This window comes from Myodes glareolus, chromosome 5 (genome assembly GCF_982192425.1).
Source record: "Myodes glareolus chromosome 5, mMyoGla1.1, whole genome shotgun sequence".
NCBI lineage: Eukaryota > Metazoa > Chordata > Mammalia > Rodentia > Cricetidae > Myodes > Myodes glareolus.
Genome location: NC_142030.1, coordinates 69,541,668 through 69,566,883, shown reverse-complemented (window position 1 = coordinate 69,566,883; position 25,216 = coordinate 69,541,668). Strand labels below are relative to the sequence as shown.

At 44.6% G+C, this 25,216-nt stretch overlaps 1 protein-coding gene across 5 annotated transcripts in view; it reads right to left on the bottom strand.

The window, feature by feature from the left end:
• The window catches only part of Cacna1e (calcium voltage-gated channel subunit alpha1 E), a 471,717-nt gene that overhangs the window by 286,659 nt on the left and 159,842 nt on the right, over positions 1–25,216 (bottom strand). For 2 of the 5 annotated variants that reach the window (XM_085688094.2, XM_048421032.3), the window contains exons 1-2: positions 2,917–3,082; positions 1,973–2,112 (exon numbers count right to left, since the gene is read on the bottom strand). In XM_085688094.2, coding sequence (XP_085544220.2) covers positions 1,973–2,112; positions 2,917–3,009 — 233 coding nt within the window. In that variant the 5' untranslated portion in view covers positions 3,010–3,082. Of the gene's footprint in view, positions 1–1,972; positions 2,113–2,916; positions 3,085–25,216 lie in introns of those variants that run through there. The other 3 variants (XM_087906403.1, XM_085688095.2, XM_085688101.2) reach the window with 3 other exon arrangements.

The window sequence follows — 25,216 nt, the reverse complement described above, 5'->3', positions numbered from 1 at the left end:
CAAAAGATGTATGTTAGAGCATCTTTAATAATTATTATAGCAAAACCCAGAAAGCAATCTAAGTGTCAAATAACCAGCAGAAACAAGAAGCAAACTGTGTACATTCACTTAACAAAGTGCTGTTCAGTAACCACCAAATTTCAGGGAAGTATGGAAGGATGCGTGATATGCTCATCATATATTGAGAAAGGCAACAAAATTACAGACATTTGAAAGAAAGATTTCTTAGCTTTCAATGGCTGGGAGAAGATGCCATAAAAATCAGAAATTGCTCTTAATCAGTGAACAGGTTTTCTTTTTCTCTTTTGATATTTCTGTATTTTTAAAAATCAGTATGTGACAGTTTAAAATGAAAACGAGTGGCTTAGACCAGAAATTTCAAATGTTTGCAGTGCATAGAACATTGAACAAGACAAATTACACACACATACACACACACACACTCACACACTCACACACACACACCACCACCACCACCACCACAACAACAACAACAACCATCACCATCAGCAACAGCAGCACCAACAATACTTTTATCCCAAATGGAATTATAACATGATTTAAGTTCCCACTTAGAATTATTCTAATATAGTTTATATTATCTATTTTAGAGACATTTAAAACACTGTTCATATGTGTACATTTTCGGTGACAATATACTCCTGTGGTACTATGTATTCTAAGTCATTTAAAATGTACCATTAGAATATTTTTTTTGAAAAATGACCTACAGAAAACCCTTCTGTAAAGCAGAAGATACTTTTTAAGCATGATCAATCAGTCCTATTCATCCATACCTATACTGAGATTGGCAGCTTATAAACTATAAACTATACTCTATACTGTTAGATCTTCACCTACTTCTCTTTTGCTCAATCACAATTGGCCTAAAAACTAAAAATGTGAACATTGGGTCTATATCACAAGACAGTGGGGAGATACATGGCTCCCAAGCTCACCTTCTCAAACTTCACCCTTACCCAACAACTCCCAACAAATTTCCTTTTTCCTCACACTCATTCATCATAATGGTGACTACATATTCCCTCTCTCCAATGACCTGTGAAGCTCTGCTAAGCAAACCAGGCAGCTAAGTCAGAAATTTCTGGGCCAAACACTTGATATCATACCTACACTGGTTTGTCCCTTCCCCTTGTAAGCACTAATAGACTCAAAGACTCACAAGCCACAGACCTGTACAGTGTTATCAACATTCCCAATGCTATAAAGTCCATCACATTTGCTGCCTACAGTGTTGGATCCACCCATCATCCTCATACTATGTTCATACCCAAATGAGTGATATGGCAGATAGTCACCTAAATGGGTCACCATCCTATATATGCCTATGACACTGGGTCAGTCCCAATATATGACTATATTTAATTCTAAGGAATTACTTATCAAGCATTTTGATATAATTCAATTTTATGCCATTAATAAATCTACAAATCATTTTAGTCTGTTCTCAGTGTGTGAATTTTATTTTAGTTCAGAAAACATAATTGGAGTCTTCTCCAATCGCCCAAAGAAACTGGATGTTTTCTCTGTATCCTTTGATTGCTATCTTGGGATGAGCCCTTCTCCAGACCAGAACAAGCCACTTGCTTCAGTGAAAAGGCTCCTTTTTGGAAAACTGGGTATTGAGAAATCTAGCAAGACCACAACGGAAAACCAGCAGTATTCCTGAGAGTCCCACATCCCTACCTAATGCCATATGTATCCAAAGCCTCCCAAAATGGGTTCTTTATGGTATAGCTACATGGAGATTCTTATTCTTGATCATTTTCTTTAGCTTATGTTTTATATTATGATCTCTGCCCACTCTATTCCTTCTACTGGCTACTTCATGTCACCATGAGCGTCCCAACACACACACACACACACACACACACACACACACACGCATGCACGCACACACACACACACGCACACGCACATACACAGAAGAGCAAGAAGGAAGGAGACTCACCCACTGAGGACCACAATGAAGTCCATGACATTCCAGCCATTGCGGAGGTATGAACCCTTATGGAAGATGAAACCTAGAGCCACGATTTTGATCCCCGCTTCAAAGCAGAAAATCCCAATGAAATATGGTTCTGTTTTTTCCTGTGAAGATGATGAACAGAGAAATGATAAAAGGATTGTTCCTTATCAGATACAGGTAAAGGCACATCTTGGCTATCCCCTGTGCACCCATGATGGCCAGCCCTATGTACAGGTACAGCATAGGTTACTGAAGGTCCAGATGACCTGAAGTGCATGGAATATACACACAACAAAAAGAATTGGAAAATGCCTGTAAAAATGAACAGATGTGTTCCACCTAGGGACTAGACATCTTTCTCCTGAAGGTTCCCACTGGCATAGTGTTGCCTAGGAGTTTATTTCTTTATTTCTCCATTTTTAGGTCTGTATACTAGCTGGGAACTTCAGAGTTCTCATGCCTGGGTCATTAGGCTAGCCACTTGCCCATGTGTTTGGACTTCAAATAATTTGTGTGCTCTCTTCTGGAGGAATACGTTAGATATGTGACTCAGTCCTTTAGGAGAAGGAGGATGCCGGCATTTAGCAAGCTCACCACCAGCAACACATTCAACCTTCAGCATCTCCCTCCCTTCTCTGTGACCCTCCCCCTCTTCCTTCTCACTTCAACAGTCCCTTAGGAAAGAGGCCTGGAGCAATGGCCCTCCTGCCTGCCCCTTCTTCTTGCTGACTACCATGTGAGCACACACAAGTATTTGCAATGCCCTCTTCCTAGTGAGTCCCAGTGGGGTGGATTGTTAACTGTCCCTCGGTAAAGAACAGTCTTCACAGAGCTGTGTGAGAATGGATGTGTGGAAAGGGAGGTGTGGAAAGGGAGGTGGAGCCAGGGGACCAGGAGGAGAAAGAGAGAAGGAAGCCAGCACATACCAGCCTTCGCGACATCGGGGTCTTGTCATCCTCAGGAAGATGCTGCTCCAGGGCCAAGACGATGCAGTTGGCAATGATGGTGGCCAGGATCATGTACTCAAATGGCGTGGAAAAGAGGAGTTAAGGATCGAGTTCATGTAAGAGAAGATATAGCCTTCAAGATGGCCACATACATAAACACACAAACTTCTTCCTTCCCATTGGTCTTTGCAGTCTGAATGATTTATACTCGCAAGCAAGCAGGCAGGCAGCACACCTCATGGCCCTTACTATAAGAGGCATTATCATTTAGGGTTGGTCTGTGAAAACAAAGCATTCCAAGGAAAGAAAGCAGGTGGTAAATAATAGAGTTGTTCATGTGTCCAATCTCCTAAATGATGAATGAAATAAAATATAAATCCAGTAACTAACCAGGGTTTCAAATCAATGGGAAAGAAGGAAGAAGCAAGAGGAACCCTGTAACAGAATCCTGCTCTTCCCATGCTTCAGGTGCCTGGGCAGAAGAACCACCTTTGGTCTCAAAAAAGACCCGGCTGTGACTGCCTGTCACCCTCTCAGAATCACATCTAGAATCACCCCTCTCTCCAGAACCTCAGATCAACCAAGGGAAAGAAACCCTGGAGAGGAAACCATTCCCCATTCCATGTGAGCCCCCTTCTGTTTTAATATCTGACACAGAAAGCACATCCTGGGGTCAGGACAAGCGCTTGGTCTCGCCATATTGTCTCCCAAGCTTCTGCATTTATAGGGATCAGAAGGGCATAGCATGAACCAAACTGCGAATCCACTGAGTAAACATACAAGCTTTCCCCTGCTGTTTTTCTGTAGACAGGTGAGGTGTTCTCTGCACCTCTTTGAAAAATATGATTCAAAGCAGGCACCCTGAGTCCTGCTGTTTTACTTTGCAAGCTCAGGGGAGGCGGGGCCATGGCTAGAAAAGGGAAAACACGAGCTCCCTCCCGGGGCCCAGTCATCCTGCACGTTGGGATTTCATTCTGTAATTACCGCTATGACAAACGCAAGCCAGATGTGTCACTAGCCTTGCGGTTCAACCTATTCTCTGGCAAATTCCACAGCTTGAGCTGGAGAGAAGGACAGTTATCTGACAAAGAGGAGAGGATGGAGACCATTCTCCTGTCACCGCACAGAGCAGGACACAGGACCGAAACACCTCTTTCCTATACAGAAGGCAGCCAGATCATAAAGAAGCCCCCACTCCCGGGCCTCTCTTTCCATCCATCAAAAGAGCACCCAGTAACCTCTGGGGAGGAGCAGAGACCAGAGCATCCTGCAGGTAAAGGCCATGTGTGCCCACCAGTTGCTCTGGTCGTGGGGCTGACACAGGAGGCAGGAGAGAAGGTGAACCTTCTAGTCCACCACACTCGGTAGTACCATCTCTCCTCCGTTTCCATGTACCCCTGAGTCACAGGCATTCTCCCACAGCTGGCAGTCTTCCTTCCCACACACCCCCAGTTCTCACACAGCACCCCCAACCCCGAGATCCTCTGCTTCCTCATGCGCCGCCACCTGATCTGGAAAATGGATGGACCTCGTCAGATGAACTCCTGCCCCAGATTCGACGGCACTTCCTGAAGCCCTCACAGCTGGAGGGGAGCCACTGCATGGCTCCATCAATACTATTAAGGTATCCCTTCTGCTTCAAAGTCTGGAATTTAAGGGCAACCTCTGAGAGCCAAACATGCTGCAGGCACACTGGCCATGCACACTATGGTCTTAGGACAAGTGTTCACCCAACATGAGCCCTGGCCAGGCCACCGGAGCACAAGGATCAGAAAGAGTACACTTCTGTCATATAGCTGACCCTACCCTAGAACCTTGCATATAGAGTGACAAAGGACTAACACAGGATCCCACAAGACTCTAGAACAGGCCAAGCTATCCTGGGCCTGGTGTTGGTGCCTGGAATTCCCAGACACATCAGACGACAGTGAGGCAAAAGTGGTGGTTGAGGAATTTCTGACCTTGCCTAGGAAATCGGTCCAGAAAGGAAACCGACAGCGTGCCAACACAGCATTGATGAATGGCTACAGAAGCTGAGGGCATCTGGGGTGCTGTTTCTACAATGTAGGTCACAAAATACTCGTGGTACAGAAACTTGCAATCAAATAAATGAGGGAAGCCTGGGTTAAGTAAAGTTAAGTAGGTTCCTTCCCAGCAGGACGGCTTGGAGCCTTTAATGCTACTGTACACAGTGTGTGACTGCACACAGTGAGGTGGGGAGCGGGACACAGAACACTCCAAACTTGCTTCACCAAAGCAATCCTTTGTTTAGAGCATCTCTTGGGAATGGCGCTCACCGGAACATTGTTAGGAACCCTGATGAAAAACAGGTCTCACTGACCACCGCATGTCGAGGAGGGGCTGGTATCTCTGAGTTGAGTGATATATTCATTGTCTCTCCCATGTAAACACACACATACACACACACACACACACAAATGCTATTAATAAAGTTGTTCACAAAACCTCTGGGCTCACCTGGCTATTGCCCATGGTTCAAAGTGCCCTGTGCAAGCTCCGAGACCTACTCAGATCTCCATGGACCCAAGAGCTCCCTGGGAAAGATCACTTTCTCACTCAAGCTGTATAAATCTCTGCCTCTTGTGGATCTACTGGGTCTGGGATGGTCGTGGGGAGGGGAGGGGGTTGTGCATTCTTCCACTGAAAGGCTGGGAAAGAAAAGCAGCAGCTGAAGTGACAGAGCTATCAAGCCACGCCGCTAAGACAGCTCAGCAGATACACGTTTCTCAGGACATTCTCCCCACTGATCCCAGAACGCTGGCCCCACTAATCACTCTCACTTCCACACCTGCCTCTTCTCGGTCAGGCAGACTCCATCTGCACTTCCTTGCTAGGGCCTTTAAGTTTCACTGTCCAGATCAGATATTTGATGCTTGTTAGGGACACAAGACCGGCCTGGAAAAGGTACGGACATGTCACAACATTCTGGAAGAATGACTCTTAACCTCAGAAGCTGATAAGTAAAATGGTCTGGTTAAGTCCATTAACTACATGACTGGTTAAGTCATGTAGTCTTAAAGCCTGGTGCTATCCACGGCCCCAAATACTAGAATCAAAAGGTGTTATCTTAGTTGGGGTTTCTATTGCTGATATGAAACACCAGGAACAAAAGCAAGTAGGGGAGGAAGGGGTTTATTCGGCTTACCTTCCGTGGCATAGTCCACCACTGAAGGGAGTCGGGACAGGAACTCAGACAGGGCAGGATCCTGGAGGCAGGAGCTGATGCAGAGACCATGGAGGAGAGCTGCTTACTGGCTTGCTCACCATGGCTTGCTTGGCCTGCTTTCTTATAGACCCAGACCTACCAGGCCGAGGATGGCACCACCCACAATGGGCTGACCCTTCGCCATGAATCGCTAATGAAGAAAACGCCCTACAGGCTTGTCTACAGCCTGATCTTGTGGAGGCTTTGTTTTGAGGCTCCCTCCACTGAGGTGACTTTAGCTGTGACATGTTAACATAAAACCAGCCAGTACAGGTGGGAATCTGGGAATTCATAGGTGCTGGGGGAAATGAAGAAACCTCAAAAGCAATCATAAACCCGCTGCCTCCCCCAGCCAAATCGTCCGCCTACTGTCAGATGTCAAAAGACCCATTCAGAGCAGCTGTGTGCAGCTAGTTTGGCTGATGCTGTTGGGAACTGTTCAAATACATACAACCTGGGGAAGGATGCCTCTCTAGATCTTCCAGACCTAAAGCTCACTAGGAACTCAGCTGGAAGGATAAAGAATATGACATGAGACTGTGGTATGGGTGAAGGTAGGCAAAAGTGTGAAGCTTCTGGAGGTTTCTGGGGGTTAAGTGAGAGAAAGGCGACACACCAGAAAATTGAGGGGAAGCAAGCAGGATGACATACAGGGTGGGGGCTGCGTCCCAGCCACTGGGTTCCATTTCTTTTCTCTAGCTTCTTGTCTACTTCCCTTCTTGAAGAAAATATAAAGAGCAGAAGCAGAGACAATGACATCCATTGATGTCCACCATCACTTTGGGTGGTCTTTTTTCTCTTTTCTGAGTGTATGCTAAAACTCCCCCTGGTGACATTTTCCCTTATGTCTCGTTTTTCTTTGCATTGCTCTTTTTTTTTTTTTGTATCTTCTATTTATCTCCTCCAAGAAACTGTATCTTGAAAGCAGGTGCTTCATTTAACTCTCTGTAGGCTGGGCTTAGCAGAGATTCTGGTACAGAGTAGGAGCTTAATCAATGTTCAGTGAAGGAGGAAATGCAAGCAGGCTTTCCCTCCCTCTGCTCAGTACAGGACCTTGTGCACCCCCAGCTCTGCAAGGTGACTCCTTTCCTCTTGCCAGCAGACATCAAGCCCAATAGCAAAGGTTCTGGTCCATCTCCCAGAGAAGACGCTGGACTGCAGTTAACAGCCCACAGTTTCAACTCATGTGTGTCCCAGGCAAGGCCAAAGGCATGACTTGGAGCGATCAAAGGCAGCTACAAGTCACCAGGGCAGCAAAGAGCAGCCCCCTTCATGGCAGTCACAGTCAGTGATGGCATGCAAGTGTGGCCGCACAGAATTCTCATGCTGCCTAGGAATTCAATGACTCCCATCATGCTCTGAGCTTGGCATGAAGCATAATTTGGAGAATATCCACCATGGAGTCTAGCTGTATTCTAAGACCCAGAACAAATGGAGCCAATAAAGCAGAAAGGCTTGGGAGACGGAGGGCAGAGGCTTTGCCTGTCCCACACAGGCTTGTCCCTGGTGGCCTACACTGTGTTTGGAAATAGTGGATATGTAATGATTGCTATTTAATTAATAAGTGATTAATCAATACATGGATAGCATAGGGACACCAGAGCCTGCAATATCATTATATATATATATAAAAAAAAGTTCCATATTCTCTCTCTCCACAGTATTCCCATCTGAACTTTTGTACTGTGTGCTGTGGGCATACATTATCTATGAAAAAAGAAAAAGAAAGGGAGCCAGCACACACAGACATTCTCTTTAATGTTACAAAAGGAGAGAGAAGGTGGGGGGGAGGGAGGGTCCTGCTTTGCTAGGAGGATAATGAGTTTTCTCTGAGTAATAGGGTTATTTTCATTTTTTCTTCACTCCTTTATTCATTGTCTGACTGTTATAATGAGCATGTATTAACTTATAATCATAAAATCAATAATAGCTATATGTATTCCGGGCGAGAAAAATTCAACCCGTACCGAAGTCCACATCAACCTGAGTATAAAGATGAGGATCGGGGAAGGCTAGGCAAGAGCCTTGGAAGATCAAATGCGGGAGAACAAAGGCGAGACCAAGCCAAAGAAGGAAATGACCAGAAAAGAGCTTCCAGCCTGCAAAGAAGCCGCCCCTCCACTGCACTGTCTGCTCGCTAGGGCCCTTACTTCATAAACTTTCCTGGCGCCCTTCCCAAACACCCCTTCGCTCCTCACTCCCTCCAAGCCGCTAATGAGGACTGGTGTCGCCATGGCTCTCTCTTCCCCTTCCCTGTCTAGCAGCTTCAAGACAATCATTAGGGAAATGATAAAAATAGGTTCGCTTATTGATTTATCCCTTTTACCCAATGCTCCTTCCTTCAACCAGTTGACTGGTTTCCTTAGCAACACAGCTAATTTGAGCAGCGTGGCTCGGCCTGCACACCTGCCATTTGTTTAGCTCCTGCTTGAGCAGAGAAAGCTGGGGCAAGCGAGAGGGTGGACGCAGGGCTGCTGTGGTGCTGGCTCTGTTGGCCCACAGAGCCCTAGGGCCCCGGTGTGAGCTTGCGCCTTGCACTGCCCTGCAAGCAGCGCTACCCCGATCCAAGCCAACATCTCAGCGTCACACCTGCAGACACGGGTTTGGGAAAGACCTAGGATGCAGGCGGCAAATGTAAGGGATCTTAGGGACATATGCCCTTCTATGATGGCCAGGTGTTCTGAGACCCCTCCGCTCTCAGCTGTCCCCTCCTGGCCCTCTGTCACCATGTATAAGGCGGATGAATATGATCTGAGGGACACCAGGGACAGAGAGGTTGACATAACACTATGTTCTCTTCGAACTCCAGGCCTAATGGAGAAAATAGTCTGGGGGGACAAGACTGTGGCCACTCTGTCACTCGCCAGAGCTCTGGAGGTGCTCTACAAATGCTCAGTGCCTCCCAGGAGATGGGTTTTGACCTCCATTAGCCATCCCTACCGCTAGCCCCAGACCCAGGACAATTGCCTGCAAGAAGATCTGAATCCTATTTTCCCTTCAGCCTCCTTGTCTGGAGATGTGTGATGGGAAGAAATGTAAAAGTCTCAGGCAATGGCTTCCATGTCTTTCCTTGCATATGTCCACTCCTCCTCAGCTGGAAATCAATGTAATAATATGTAATCATCAACTCAAGGGCAGGAGCTGGTAAAGAGCCTGTCCATTCTGTGATTCTGTCAGACGCTCCATGCCAAAGAGACACTGTAAACACATAATAAATTGTAAACGACAGCTCTTCAAGATATTTATGTGACCGAAAAAGAAATTCAGAATCTTGTCTTGGACCTAGAGAGCAATGCGGGAAATGAAAGTTGGCAGTGAAGAACAAGAATCAGAGCTCTCACTTCAAACGCTAACCCAACACAGCACTCACAGGCGGGAAAGCCACCACCTTCCACTTCCGTAGAAGAAACTAGAAAGACGAAAAGGACCAGCACCTGAAATGGCACGGGAACACAAAGACCCTAAACAAATCCAGTCACTTTTACAATCCTACTAAATCTATTCTTAAGTGTCCTCTGTGGCTCAAGGCTTTGGAGGAAGCATCTGTTTGTGGTCACAACCTCCAGAAGGGAGCTGACTGGCTGCAGCTATGATCTGACACCAAAGACATCTACCCCAGTAAAAAATTTAAAAGAGAATTATGGTAATGGGCCTCCGGGAAGAAAGTAAAGACATTTGGCCTAGGACCTCCTGGGAATATGGAGAGCTCTTCCAAATAGCAGTCCCTGGAGGAGGATTTATGAAGCTGATGGCTCTGATGCAATCTCTCCCAGTGATTAGAAGGGACATTAATCACACCCAGGGCTAGAGCTAAGAACAGGAGGGGTTGAACGACCACAGAAGTCCGGCTCCAACTCCTACAGACCCTGTTGGAGACACAGTGAGATCATTCAAGTGAGATCACATCCACTTTGCTTGAGGCCACAGAGGAAGACCCATCTGTCCTGCAGGAATGAGTAATAGTGAAGAGGCAGGATCTGTGCCTAAACCAACCACAGACACAGCCGTCACTGTGGCCATCGCGTAAACAGAGTGTGTTTTCACCTGTTCCGATCATCCTCACCCTTGCCCAGACAAAAGTCCCTGTAGGACTCTCTACAGTCTAGCCTGTCTGCACATGCCATAAAGGCAAGCTTTCAGCCCTTCAGTCTGAAAGAGGAATTCACACCTGTTGAAGCAGGCCTGGGGGTCAGCTGCCTGTACGGTGGGGGGGGGGGATCTCACAACTTTTTTTCCCAGTCATGGTGCAAGTGAAAGACTGGGGAGGTGGGAGATCTCAATAAGGCTTTCCAAGGTCTTGCAGCTAGTTGCCCCTGCCTGGGGTAAGAGGTCAACTCTGGTGTGAAAGTTTAAGACTAGAGGCTCCATTTGGGCTTCTAAGCATTCATTCCTCTGCCGAGCATGGCTAGATGGAACAGCCCAAAGGGAGGGTGAAAAAACGGACCGAAACTGTACCTTACACTTAGCCTTTTGCATGACTAATTGACGAATTAGAACTTCAGTGATTGTGGGGAGGTTGGAATGTTGCAGGCCCACAACCTAAGTATAATTTATCCTGGGTTGTTTCCAGATCTTGTGACTAACAGAGAAACTTTTAGAATGGATTCACCAAGAAAGGCACTAACACCCACCAACCCCAAACTATAGATATCACCACATAGTAAGAGATGGCAAGGTGCACCAGCACATGGATCACTGAAAGGAAGGTCACATCCTTCCTACTTTGGAGAGACAAAGGGATGGATAATAAGGGAAGTCAGTTCTAGAATAAGCCATGTGCTTGACTCCATTTCCACATTCTTCCTCAAGCCTTGCTTTCAGGTTATGTCTCTGTCCTGAGCAGATCAATTCAGGTTGCTCCACATGGCCCCTCACAGGACAGGAGAGTTAACACTCTGTGCTTCTCTACATGAATTACCAGTGCACAGCTCTGACAGAAAGCACGAAACTCCACAGAATAGTCCCCTTCCTTCCCACCCTGGCAGGAAAACTGAATGTAAGCAAACAGAAACGTGAGAAGGAAGCCCCTTGGTGTTCTCCACTGTCCTGTTTCATGATCTCATTGCTTTCCTCGGCATGGTTTTCCTTACCTTCCAATCTTCTCTTAAAAAAAAAAATCAAATTGATAAAAATCCAACCCCTTTTCTTTAAAAAAACAAAAAAACAACACAAAACAAAATACATCATGTGACTTCCAGCCTTAACATCGGTTTTTTAGGTTTGGTTTCCATGGTGGTGGGATGCAACCTGCCATCACCATGACAACTGCTTCTTTTCCAATTCACCATCTGACAGGCAACCCTGAACACTCATGCACCTCTCTTTCAACCCACCCTTCCCTTGTCAAGTGATGGCAATGCCATTATAACTGCTCCTAAAGACCTCAAACCTAATGAATGAGTGACAAGCAACACTGAGAAGAACCCTCGGAGGGCTTTCTGCCCATGGGAACAGTCTAGTGCTACTTCAGAGGTCAATGGACTGTTGTTCAAGATGAATGATCCTTAACATTACTCTCCCATTGTTAGCGATGAAGCCATGTCTTATCCTTCATGGCTTCCAAATCAAAGGACTCTGTCTGACTCTCAAGACCCTGACCCCTACATAAATCCAGTGAATGGAAAGTCACATCCTCCCTACTTTGGAGAGACAAAGGGATGGATAATAAGCAGAAGTCAGTTCCAGACCCATTTGCAACCCGTGACTGCCACGGAGTGGGAAGGTGCATTTCTGGAAACTAAGACAGCTCTGCCCTCCCCACCACTGCTGCTCACGCCCATTTCAGTGCCAGTCACCTGCAGGAGTCTTAACAAATTCGCCTGTTACCTGTCTGACGGGATCTTGGACTTAAAGCAGCTGTCATTCCCCGCACAGTTGCGGTGCTCAAGAGACAAATCGCTGAATGATAAGGCGTACACTAAAAGCCTCTGATAGAAAACAAAACAGCAGTGGGGAAATTATCTGTTTCGGAAACCAGAACTAGTGTTTTGATGTCACTCTGACAAATTCGGGTCCATCAAGAGTTCTAGCAGCAAGTTGTGCTTGAGGAAAAAAAAACCAAAACCATGAGCGACAGTGAACAGCCACACCCAAAACCACACCCTACTCGATAGCATCACTCATTACAGGCATCAAACGGTGCTGAGAAGGTAAGAAGGAAATGCATAACTTTTTGTTAAAAAGACCATACATGGTTACTGGGAGAATTTTGTTTTTCTTTGGAAACTCTGCAACTGTATCCATGTTCAAAGACTCAGCCTGGAAAGGAGATGAGAAAGGACTGAAGGACTAATGTGAGCTCGCAAAGGGTAGGCTTGAGAGGCAACCCAGCTGCTTTCAGGCATCCAAAGGTCACCTTGGAATAGAGGGTTCATGATTTTTAAGTTATTCCAGAGAGTAAGACACCCTTTCTTCCAAAAGCAGATCTGCGGGAATAGAGAGACCTGTTACTGCCCATAAGAAAATGGGTCATTTTGCACTGTGGGACAATGGTCTTGTACCCTGTAAAGATTTGTCACTTATATTGTTTCAATGGTGGGGTGAAGAGAACAGGAGAATTCTGAGCAGAGGACAGGTCAGTCTGCATTATGCAGACTCAGAGGAAGCAAGATAAGGACTCCTCACTGATAAAGGTACCAAGCCACATGGCTAACACAGACAAGAATTATGGGTTAATGTAAGTTATAAGAGTTAAAATGAAGCCTGAGCTAATAGGCCAACCAGTTTTTAATTACTGTAGACCTCCGTGTGTTTCTTTGGAACTGAATGGCTGTGGACCGGGCAGGACAGAAACCTCTGTCAACATTTTGTTAAGAGATAAACGAAATGTCATGCTAATAAATACCATCAGAGAGAAAATCCTCATCTATGGCATTTGCAAATGCTAGACTGTAAATATTCTCCCAGCAACCAATTTTGACCTACCAATTATATCCGAGATTATAGAACAGGTTGCAGATAGAAGACACTCAAGAGCATGGAGAAGCCAGCCCCCAGCATAAGACTTACTATAAGATTCATGTTTCTGGGAGATTTCTAAGAATGTTCAGAATTCCTCCATTTGATGGGCATTGTGCTCAGGCAATCTTCACATGCACAGAGGTTATTTAACTAAAAGGAATCAAGGTTAAGAAGTCTTCAGTCAGAGACTCAAGGATCTGCTGGGTGAGTATAGCTCTGTCCTGCAGCTTCAGATTTCTAGACCTGGGATATCTGGAGAAGCTGGAGGTTTGCCTGGAGAAGCCATAAATGAATGCTTTTGCCAACACAATGCCCCTTAGAATTGATTGCTTTATTATTTTAGGCTGAATTCCAGAGGGCCCAGGGGGCTCCAGCTCTTTAACAACAGCCTACAAAGGAAGTGAGAGGAATCCACCTATGATCAAAATACATCCAAAGATGCAGGAACAGCTGAACCTGGTAGGTACATGTTGAAACCTGCATTCCCTTGAGGCTGAGGCAGGAGGATCTTGAATTTCAGGTCAGTTTGAACTACAGAGCAAAGGTGTAGCTCACAAAACAGGGTGGGAGAGAGGAAGGAAAGGAGAATGAGTGGAGGAGGGGGGTTGGCTAAATGGATTAGGTCAGAGACCCATCTCTCCGTCTAGAAGATAAGTGAATCTCTGCCCCAACCGAACTGTAAAATCACTAGTAAAGCCTTTAAAGTTAAACATACAGTATTCCACCTCCAGAAATTCTAACGTGTCCTGGCTATTGTTGAAGCATCAGCACTTCTAGGTGTTCCCAGACTGATGCTAATGTGTAGTTAAGGGAAATACTCCTGGTTTCAACGCTAGAGGTCATGACAGCCAGTAACATCCTCAAACCAGATCCATTGGCAATTACAGAAACTAAGATCTCAAAGGCAAAAGAGGACCAGCTGAAAGTAACTACAGGGTTCTAACCATTCCAGTACATTCATCTATGGGCATAAATACAAAGACTGGAATAACGAGACTGTTTTAGAACCTTCCTGAATTGTCAGCTTCCAGCCCTGAAAAGTCTTGGGGGCCTTCATCAGAACAATCAAACACAAATACCCTAATGTTCTAGCTTGAATGAAATATCCAGAAATGAAGAAAAAGAAAAAGAAGGGAGGGAAGGAGGGAGGCAGGAAGGCAGGTAGGCAGGTAGGCATCTTAGGATTTTTGCTTATGTCTTTCACAGGACTACCCAACTATCATTAAAGAACATGTCTCCTAAAGCAGGATCTGGAGAATTTACCTTTCCTTGAGGCACTGAAGAGCCAGGAACTATTCTGAAATGAGTGCCTGCCTGAGCATCCGCCCACTCTCCCACCTGCTGCAACCCAGTGTTGGTCTTTCTGTTTGGTAGAAGCCCTATCTTCTGAGCCCTATCCTATTGTTTCCTCTTACACATGGTTCTCCAGCAATGGTTTCGGTGGAGAAGAGCGCACTAGACACTGTCTTGAGCCCTTCTCCCCATTGTCACAGCATTGGCATCGGGTGACTTGGTCATGAATTAGTTTCCTCTTGTCCATCCTACATTTTCTGACTTAAGTGATTTTTTTATTAATCTTGATCATTATATCCACTCGTCTATATCACCCCAAAGCACCAAAGCAACACACTTACTAAGAGAAGGATATGAAAGCCTCAGAAGATGAAGGGACTAGAGAGGAGAAAACTGAGCAGAGAAAGAACACGACGGAAGAAGAGAGAAAATGGAATCAAGAGCTCTTGGTTAGGAGTCTTGGGTTCTAGATGACACTCAGTCATTCACTGAGAGTCATGGTAAGACCCCTGATGCCTTTGGCTTTCAGTTTCCTATACATTAGTAAGATTCTAATCAGCTTTCCTTAAACCCTCTGCAAGCCTTGCCTTCACCCTTTCAGAATTAGTCTCCTTTGCAGCCTCCCTACCATCCCAGCCCGTTCCTTAAAGAAAAAACTTCAAAAGCGAAAGCATTCAATAGGTGACGATTCAAGGGGCAGTCATCAATGCTGCCACCTTACGGCTGCATCACACATGGGTATCCTAGAGCAGAGGGGACTGAGGGAAGCTTTCGGAAAGCTAAAAGAGAAAATTCGCAGACTAATACATACTGATGCTGAAATGAAAATTGGTATTTTCCAAAGAAAAGCTTCTCTGCAGAGCAGTGGAGGCTGTATGGCAGTAGGCATTGGGAAAAGATGATAACCACACAGATCCCAAATTCCAACCCAAATTTGAATCCCAGTGACTGACACGGGCCAAGATGTCCCAGGTCTTGACTTGCACCTAAGAGAGCTCTGTTCTTCTCCCACTTGGTTAGTGGCCCTTCTCTCTGTCATGGACTTATCCTCATGTCCAATGGGTACCACAGATACACAGAAATGAGCACTACATCAAGGAGATACTCCATTAGAGAAGACTAGTCTTTCAGTCTTCCATCTAGCCCAAGACAGTGCAGTACAGGGAAAGAAGAATGGCTAGCAAGGAGAGCTGGTAAGACCATGGCTGTCTGTGACCCTGCACCAGGGGTCTGTAGAAAGTAGTGAGTTAAATTAAATTAGCTCTCAAAAACACACTGTAGAGTAACCATCATACAATCAGCATTCCTTAAAGGTTAGTTTCCTCTGTCTTTTCCTGAGAGCTTATAGCCTAGAAGAGTCCCTAGAGAATGCTGGAAAATTCTATGATAGAAATAAAGGAAGATAAAAGAAAAAAAGAAATGGCCTACTTTACTGAGAATATGGCTCTCAACAAAGCTCCTTCCAGAGGTAGGCAAAGCTTCTAGGCAACTCTAATATCCTAAGACCTGTTCTTTTGCCTTGTTATCTTGAGTGTGTCCACTGATGTTTGTGATGAAAATGAGCCCACAACCTGTACATTCCAGGGTGTCATTTTCTACCCTTTGTTACGAGAGAGAGAGAGATTGTCCAGAGATGCAACAGCCTTATTCACAGAACTTCGAGAGGGGCGTGACCTCAAAAGTAAATCCTCGCACATATAACTCTCTATAAGGGAGTGCCATATTGTCAGCTTGTCCAAATCTCTGAATTTACATAGGCCCATATTCCCCAAACCTGCCCCCTCCCTGTGTTGCCACATCCACCCATTCACTCCACCTCCAGAGAAGCCCACGCCCTTCAACTGCTCCTCTATCAACAGACCAGGAGAACACATGCATCTCAGAGCATCCATATGGCTCAGTTATTTCACAAACACTAATTTCCATGCAAATACAATCCAAAGTTAGCAGAATGGAGAGACAGTTTCTTTAACTTTTTTTTCTACCTACTCTCTAACTGCTTCACAGACCTCAGTCTGGTTTCCAGGAGCCAAGTGATCTATCCTAACGGTCCATGCTCATGCGCACCAGCATCTGGTTCTCACAGGTAGGACACCCTGCAGGATTGCAGGGTAGATGTCTACACAGAACTCACAGGGCACACTACCAAAGGCTCAGAGTGTCCCACCCCCAACATAGCACTCCAGTCTTTTCTGAATCGTCGTCTCCAGTTCACAGAAACTCATCCCGACTCTCTCCGCTGTTAGAACACAGAGACCCCGCAGATCCAAAAAACCCAACTGACAAGACAGAGTTCACTGAAAAGCTGGCAACCCCTGAGAAGGTGTCAGGCAGTCAATCTATTCTGTCTCTCCCAGGGATCCTCCCATATGCCTCCAACTGAGCCATGTAAACTATCTAACTACAATTTATATAAATGAAAACAAAATCCAACACTTAAGGCTGTTAATGGCTTTGAATACCTGATCGACTTTCATCAGAAGCTTTCTAGAAAAATTCGATTCCATTATTTCTCCTCAAGATTTTTTTTCTGAATCATAAATTTGAATGCGTCCCAAGAGAAAATAATGGTAGAAAACCAGCATTTGAAAAACACACAAAAGAAGACCAGTTTTAATGTAAATGCTTTAAACTTCCTTTTTTTATGTAAACTCAATAGTTGTAAGAAAACTATCTAGATGCAACAGCTAAAAAACAGTAATCAGGTCTCCAGTTCCCACTCAGTGAGTCATATTGATCAAGTGAGTTAACCTATCCGTGCCCTAATCCCTAAATGCTGAATGCAGACAGCAGAACTGTGCATCTCTGTGATATGGTCTCAAGGAATGACTGCAGCGGTGCTTTCTATGCCAGGCACTCAGCGCAGTACTCTGGCACACCGTAAATGCTTTAAAAACGATAGATTGTTATGAACTGTATCATCATTAACACATGTTCTAATCCTGACATGTTTGCAGGGGACCTTAATCTACAGTAGCGAATGCTAGCCTTCAAACAGTCCTACAAGGTTAACCTGGCAGGGGAAATGAGCTTCATCTCATAGCTCAGGTGTGAGACCCTGAGGCTCGGGTCACTGAGGAGGCTTATACTAAGGTCACATGAACGGTATCTGGCAAAGCTCCAGTTAGAAATTTGCCGAAAGTAAGAAAAAGCAATACTGTTAGAAAGGGAAAACCTGGTTGTAGATATTTAATGCTAAATCATCCATAATTACCTAGATGCTAGTAAGAGTCATTCACAGCTGATTTTGCGCCAGTTACTATGCTATAGACTTTGTATGCGCTGCCTCACTTAGACATGACAAAAATCCAACGTGATGCGCCTCATAGGTAAAATCACTATTTCCACTTTATGTTTGGGAACTCTAAGGCAGAGCAAAGCGAAGTCGGTGGACACAGCACATAGCTAGGAGGCAACAGAGACGGTATTGAGATTTGAATGCAGAAGTCAAGCTCTTAACAATGATGCACTCTCATGCTTTGGACAACAGACTGGTGGATCCTAAACTCTAAGGCAACACGTTCATCAGCTGGGTTCATTTAGACTAGACGGTGGCAAACATCCTGAGGTCATTTACTACCTAGTTAAGAAAAAAAAAAAAGTTAAATATCATCTGAGACTCTGAAAAACATCCCTAAAGTGGATTTTGGAAAAAGCAAGATGCTGCACCTTAGCTCAAAACAGACACGAAATAGTCGTGAAAGTGTGTACGGATGGTGACAGCGATATCCTCCACAGTTCTGCAGACAGAACAGAGCAGTGTCAGCTGGCTCAAAAGATTTGAAAAACAGCTGAGCAGTCAATGAGCACTTATTATCTCAGTGAAGGTAAGCAGAAGGGCATCCCCAGTGCTAACCACATTCTATTAATTATTCGACTCAATTCTTAGAACACTTGCTTATCAAATCTACAGCTGACACAGAGCCGGTGGAGGTCTCATTCATTAAACACCCCTGTCCAGAGACAACGAATGCATCAGTAATGAAAGCTGGCTTTAGTTCACTGGAGATGGCCTTGGAAACGTAATGGAACCTTCTTTAGCCTCAGCTTCCCCGTGTCGAAGGTGTACATAGGAACACTTGTCTTGTGGCTGTTGATTTGGTTGAAGGTAGAAAGACTGGGATTTCATGACCACAGGTGACTATTAACTTTCTTCTCCACTTGAAAAAGACCCCTGCAGGGTGGCTGGCAATGCCAGAAACAAACAAGGAGATCAAAGTACCCAAAACAAACCCAGCACCCCCCAAATCTCAACCTAAAAATCAAAGTGAGGATAGAGTAGGGGGAACAATTCTGACATCTGTGACAGATGTGGAAAGAATGTAAGTTTTCAGTTGGCTAAAATCAAGTCAAGAATCTAACACCCTAACATGGTTTCTCAAAAAAAAGTTCAAAAGTATATTAACTGACACAAATATGTTGATATTGTTCTATTTTGGATAATTAAAAAATAATAATAGAAAATGACTCCTCCCTTACAGGTATTTTTCAACCAGTACAAAAGTTATATGGAAAGTGTTAGGGCAATGTATAATGAGCAAGGGACCCAATGGGAACCTAGAGGAAGGGTTTGGTCTTACTCTTCAAAAGAGCAGTCAAGGAAGGTATCAACGATGGAAAGACCTCTGAGGACAATCCTACAGCCAGACAAAGGGAGGAGCAAGTGTAAGGACCTGGCAGCCTTGTAAAAGGACAGCTGCCTTTGCTGTCCATGGGCTGGCTAGAACACAGGGCGCTGGAGACTGTGGAAGTTGCAGTGGGTCCTGATACACCCTGCACACCAAGCCAAGGAATCTCAATCCCAAAGTTAATAAATGTCAGGCCCCAGAAAAAATAGATTTTCGGCTTATTTGCCCCTGCCACAAGCCTCATGTAGATATTTAAATCTAAATTAACTAAAACCAGATAAAATTTAAGAGCACATAGAGTGTCCCTGTTGGATAGTACAAATCAAAATATAACTGCCATCACATTAAGCTCTGGTCTACAGTGGTACACAGTGCCACAGGGACATTGAGTAAATAAGTGGATTGGATCAGCATTTCCTTATACAACAGAAATGAAAGGGATAAACAGAACACATGGGGGCTCTAGAGGGGTGTGTTGATTTCTCATTCTTAAGGGTTTTAAGTAGAAGAGAGCATTTTGTCACTAGTTCAAAAATGGTTGTCTTTCTGGAGATGGAGAAGGGCTCCAGGTTCTGTCCCCTGGATAGAATGTTTAAATGTTCTTGTGGCAGTCAGACTACCTGTCTTGGGCAAACACTTCCCTGGAGCCCTTCCACACAGGGTCTTATCACATGAGATTTGAGTTTTGTGGTATGTAGGGAACATTCTTCCTGAGAGCCAGGTATCCCAGCACCCAAGCATGTGAGACTTTTCTAACACAATAGTTACTCTAAAATTCTTATGGAACTCTGATCCTGAGTGCAAAATTGTATGTGTATTCTTTCAAGAGAAAGAGAGTCACATAACAACAGGGTACTAGAGAGATCTAATAGTCCCAATACTTCAGACAGTCACCTAGGGGCCATCTAGACAGTCACTCAGGTTATTTTCAACTCTAAAGTTCCACAAAATTTAGAGTGACCCTTAAGAAAATAAGAAGACTATCATTCCACAGTAACATCTTTAGAGTACAGCATCCCTTGACCTTGGTCAAAAAGATGGCAGAAGAGCATGGGAAAGAACAAGGGAAAGGGACTCAGGGCACAACAGGCAGATGCTCAGAGTCCTGCTGCAGAAGACATGATGTCACAGACCCAGCACTGTTGGAAATGGTAGGTGGCTGTTTTCAATGTTGTTCCACAGAAAGAAGCACACAATAAGGTGTACCATCAGCTACCAACTGGGGAGCTTGCCCAGCAAACCAAAAGCCCATCCTTTGTAAAACACTGAGACCCACCCTTCACCTGAGGGCATGGATGATAGTGCACGACAGTTACACCAGGTTGGAACTCCAATTCTGTGTGAAAGGACGGAAAGGGCTGGCGTCTACAGCAATACAGCAAATTCTCTGTCACCCAGCAGAGCCGAAAAAGAAAACTTGATTTAGTTTAACAACTGATGAATTAAAAGGACAAAAATGAATGGATTGTGACAGATTAACTACTTTATGTGTGGATGTGGACTATAATTTGTGAAAGCTCAGAATACGGTTCATACTCTATTCAGACTGTTTGACCATAATTCAATAAACACTTGATTGGCAATATTCAGAAAGCACTCCAGCATTCTATATGCCTAGAGGCCATCGTCAGGAACCTCAGTTGTCATTACATTGTAGATCTCTGGGTGCCAATTAATTTTCTTATAGAAAAATTCAAATAATAAACATTGCATTCTCTTTAACAGTGGGGAAGCTTGTGGTGGGTAATATAGAAATTGGGGCAGTTCTGAAGAAAAGTGTGCAGTAATACAAGGAAATGCTTGTCCTTGGGAACTTGCCAGTTTCCAAGTAATGACCTCTGACTTTGTCCCAGCAGCTAGTACTTCACACTACCACCAGAATGCATGGGTCCTAGAGATCCAAGTCATAGTCATACTGGAGACAGCGGAACCACTTTGTTGATGCTTGTTAAATCAATAGCAACATATTTAATTATACATCATTCAGCAAAAGAATTTGTACCGCTTGCCAGGTGCCAACATCATACTAGGTGCTGGAATTAAAATGGATATGCCCATTCCCAGAAGAGCCTATTCTTGGGTGTAAGGCCAAAAAGAATAAAACAAACTAACTCAAAGTTAGTTAATAATGCCATAAAATTGAGAGTCTATGCTCCCATTCCCAAGAGCTCATCCTCACTTTGATAGAATGATCTGGAAATCTCATCGTCTGAGCCCAAAGAATAAGTTTTCTGTTAACAGCAGAGATCCATATTAGTATATCAGAGACAAGTTTAGGTTGGGGAACCTCCCTAGTAATTCTTTTTTTTTAACTTCTCCTTTCTTTTATATTTTCAAGACACAATTTCTCTGTGTAACCCTGGCTGGCCTGGAACTTGCTCTGTAGACCAGACTGGCCTCGAACACAAAGATCTACCTGAGTGCTTGGATTAAAGGCATGTCCACTCAGCCAATTAACAATTCTTATGACAAGGCACCGGCTGTATGGTAGCCTCCAAGGCCAGCAGTGGCAAAGCCCTTGGCTATTTGTGATAAATAAGAATTCTCAGGCCCCATTTCAGACTTAACCGAGTCAGGGACTCCCAGAGCTGGGCCCACCGAGCTGCATCCTTATAAACCACCCAGGTAATTCTGAGACAGTGCAGAGTTTGGAAACCAATGTCTTCGTGAAACAGGCAGAGTGCACACATCTGACTCCAACACAAAGGACCCAAATGAGGAATTTCCCCTGCTGCTGGTGGAAAGAGATGGAGGACAACAGGATCACAGCAAACTGGTTCCCACCAGCACACAGCTGGAAATGACCAGGATGTCAGGAGCTGTGGAAAATTCTTTTCATGCCTTTTCACTCGGACCAGCCCCATGAGACAATGGTGTGAAAGTTGAGGGAAGTGGCACGGTTTAGAAACTTTCAACTCACAGAGAAGCTAAGGACTGAGAGGGATTGTGAAGGATGCATGTTCCTCCTTCCCACAGTTCCAGAGCTTCCTTTCTGGTCCAGGAGGCCACTCACACCACCACGCGTCTTGACAATGATACACCACAGTCTCATCACCAGAAAGACCCATTCATAATGCTACCCAGAACACTTATTTTCCCTCTCTCTAAAACCCTGCACAAACCTGAGGCTGGCACCTAACCGAGTGCTATATTCCCAAGCCTGGGGTTCGGGGTGGGGTGAGGGAACAACACAGAAGTCGGCACTGCTCTACTGGGGGGATGTCTCAGATAAATGACTTTCAAGCCATGTGTCGCTGTTCTCTCCCATGTAGCTTGTCTTTCCCTCTTAAGGACATATATTCTAGTTATTCTTTGCTTTCCAGAGATAGGGATATGGGATTCATCAGAGTTTATGAGCATGAACTGGCCAGAGATGCCAATTAAAGTAACATTTAGAATACTCCTTGAGGAAAGCCACATCCCAGACATTTCCTTGAAACAGGCTGTGCATACAAGAGAACACTAGATCAGAGGAGTCTACAAACTTGGTGCTGTACTTTCTGTCCTTAAGACTGATGCTAGAGGCATCACTGGGAAGCCCACACATGTCCTCTCTGTGTAGGCTTAGAATATGATAAGGGAAATGATGTATAGCTCTCATATCTCTGAACCTTTTTTAAAAGGGGATTGATTTAAAAGCCACGTGATAAGATGGTGGCAGAGGAGGTGGCGGCAGCAGTAGGACCTTCTACAACACCCCACCCCAATTCCAACCAATTCTCACTGGTCTTGAAAATGTTTACAGAAGAATGCTTCTTTGATTAGGGGTTCAACCTTTATCATTGTGAAAGTGGCAAATTAACATGAGGAGTCTGACAAATACTTGGGGACATAAATACCTTCTTACCCGTGGTCTCTACGCCAAAGGTAATCAAATGCAACAGGCTGGAGACAGTCATTATAAAAATGGCAAGAAATAACACATTGAAAGGTTTTAACTGCTGCCCTTCTCTGTATCTCAGGTTCACCATAGACAACAGAGGACTTAAAAGAAAAAGCTGATTTCTGATACTGGCCTTTGTAAAAGACCATCATCAATCTAAGCAGAGGCAGATAACCTCACTTTTATGAAAATTCTAGGGAAAAAAACCCACACAGACAATGAATTATTCACAATGACTGAACCTAAAAATGAGAGAGGGAGAAATACAGAAAGATAAAGTGATGGGTAGAAGGCTGGGCAGAAAAAGAAAGGCAAGACCTGCCCTCTGTCTCCCTGAATAAAAAGAGTATCAGTTATATTGCATTTTGGCTCACTCTACTATGTCTTTATGGCCAGCAGTAAGCAGATCAGCAGTCTGTCCTCTGCAGGACTGGACTGCAGGTGGGGGTGATGTCCTGTGAGTGCAGCTTCCCTGGTGGCCCTGAGCAGGGGACTAGGAAGGCCAACAAGCTGCTTATTCAACAGGTAGAGTCAATGGGTTTGCAAGAGCTTAAATAGCTTAGCAAATCTTGATCCGGTTTTATTTTAAGCAAGAGTACAAAGTCTAGAAGAAACCAGATGTTCCTATAGAAAGAGAAGAAAGACGTGGCGAGGTGTCACCTACATCTTGTACAGTAATGGCTGAAAAGTGATAATCTGTGTTCAATGAGGTCACTAAATTCAGCCCAGATCTTTTAGGAGGAAGAAAGGCCTGTGTTCATTATTGTTTCTTCGTCTTTTAACTCATACTGTGTGTTACACCTATTGAAAGGAAGGCAACTGCAGGAAAGTGGGGTGGGGGAAGAATAACAGCATGCAAACCAATAGACAAAACTGTTATGTCCAAGATGTTTTTGTCTTCATCCTCAAAGCATTTTATTCCTGTCAAATTCTTTCATTCTAGCTCACTTTCCAGGCTGTATCCCAATTACAAATGGTCCTTACTATCATTTTCGGTCAGGCTTTCAGAAGACCCACAACCCTCACTATTCTTTGTTGTCAACTTGACTCAATCTGGAATGGATTATAGTCCAAAAATAGAGGGCACACTTGTGATCTTGAGGCAGAAAGACAGCACACCTTTGATCCAGATCTTGAGGCTGGAAGGCAAGGTTTTGATCAGGATCTTGAGGTGAGAAGGTACACTTTTGATCTGAACCACACCTCCTTCTGGAAGCCTATATAAGGACGATGGAAGAAGGAGGGTTGCTCTGCTCTTTGTTTGCCTGCTCTCGCTTTGTCAACACATCCATTCCTTCATTGGCCCTGGAGCCTACTTTTTTGAGATTCCAACATATCCAGAAGGTCAGTTGAGACACCCAGCCTTGCAGGACTGAGCAGATACTAGATTCTTAGATGTTCCATTCACAGCAATACCTCATAAAAGACAAAACAAATAGGCAATCAAGAGATTATTCTTGGAACCCCAGAAAGCAAAGATCTTTATCCTTCACCTCCTGGGCCAACTACGCCACGGTATCTATGAGCAAGTCAACGGAAAATACGAGGGCTCTATATCATCTGACCACAGGGTTTAATTATAGATTTCATCCTTGTTCGGCCCCACACTCTCCCCAGCCAAGACTCATGGCCCACTGGAGTTACATCAAACCTGAACTTCTCATCACTCCTGCGGTTTACTGTCTGGCAAGGCACGTTTACTTAGAGAAGAAGAGTATAGGCCAAAATGAGCAATTTACTCTTTCTGTAATCCTGAAGAAAATCCTCCAAATAAATTTACAATCCATCGAACAATACACAGGGAGAAATCTGTAATATACACACAGAGCCTCAGACCCATATCCAGAGTGCTTCTAAGAGACACTGAGATTTTCCACACGAAATCATGTGTGCACAGACACAGCTTCATCAGCTCAAAGGTTGCAAACGTATTTTGCTCTTCCTACTCTGAACTATGTTCACTTCCATATCAAACACGTGCTTCCCTGCTGAGATGGCCAAATAGGTGAAGGGGGGAAATCTCCTACCGATCATCTATGGTGTAGAGTCTCGAAGTTAGACATGTCATTTCTTCCCTTTACCTCTGGCCTGGAAAAGCGGGAATGAGAGTGGGCTGTCTCCCAAACTCTATGAGAGATCTCAAGTGTCTTCCCGCAGGGTAGCTGTCCCTGAGCAAACAATAGTCAGAATGACAGTGTGCAGCCCAGAGACCAGTGGGTAGCTTTCAGAATAGCCAATGCCTGGGAAGAAAGAGCACTCTTGTTAGATCTACTAGATGAGCAAGCAAGA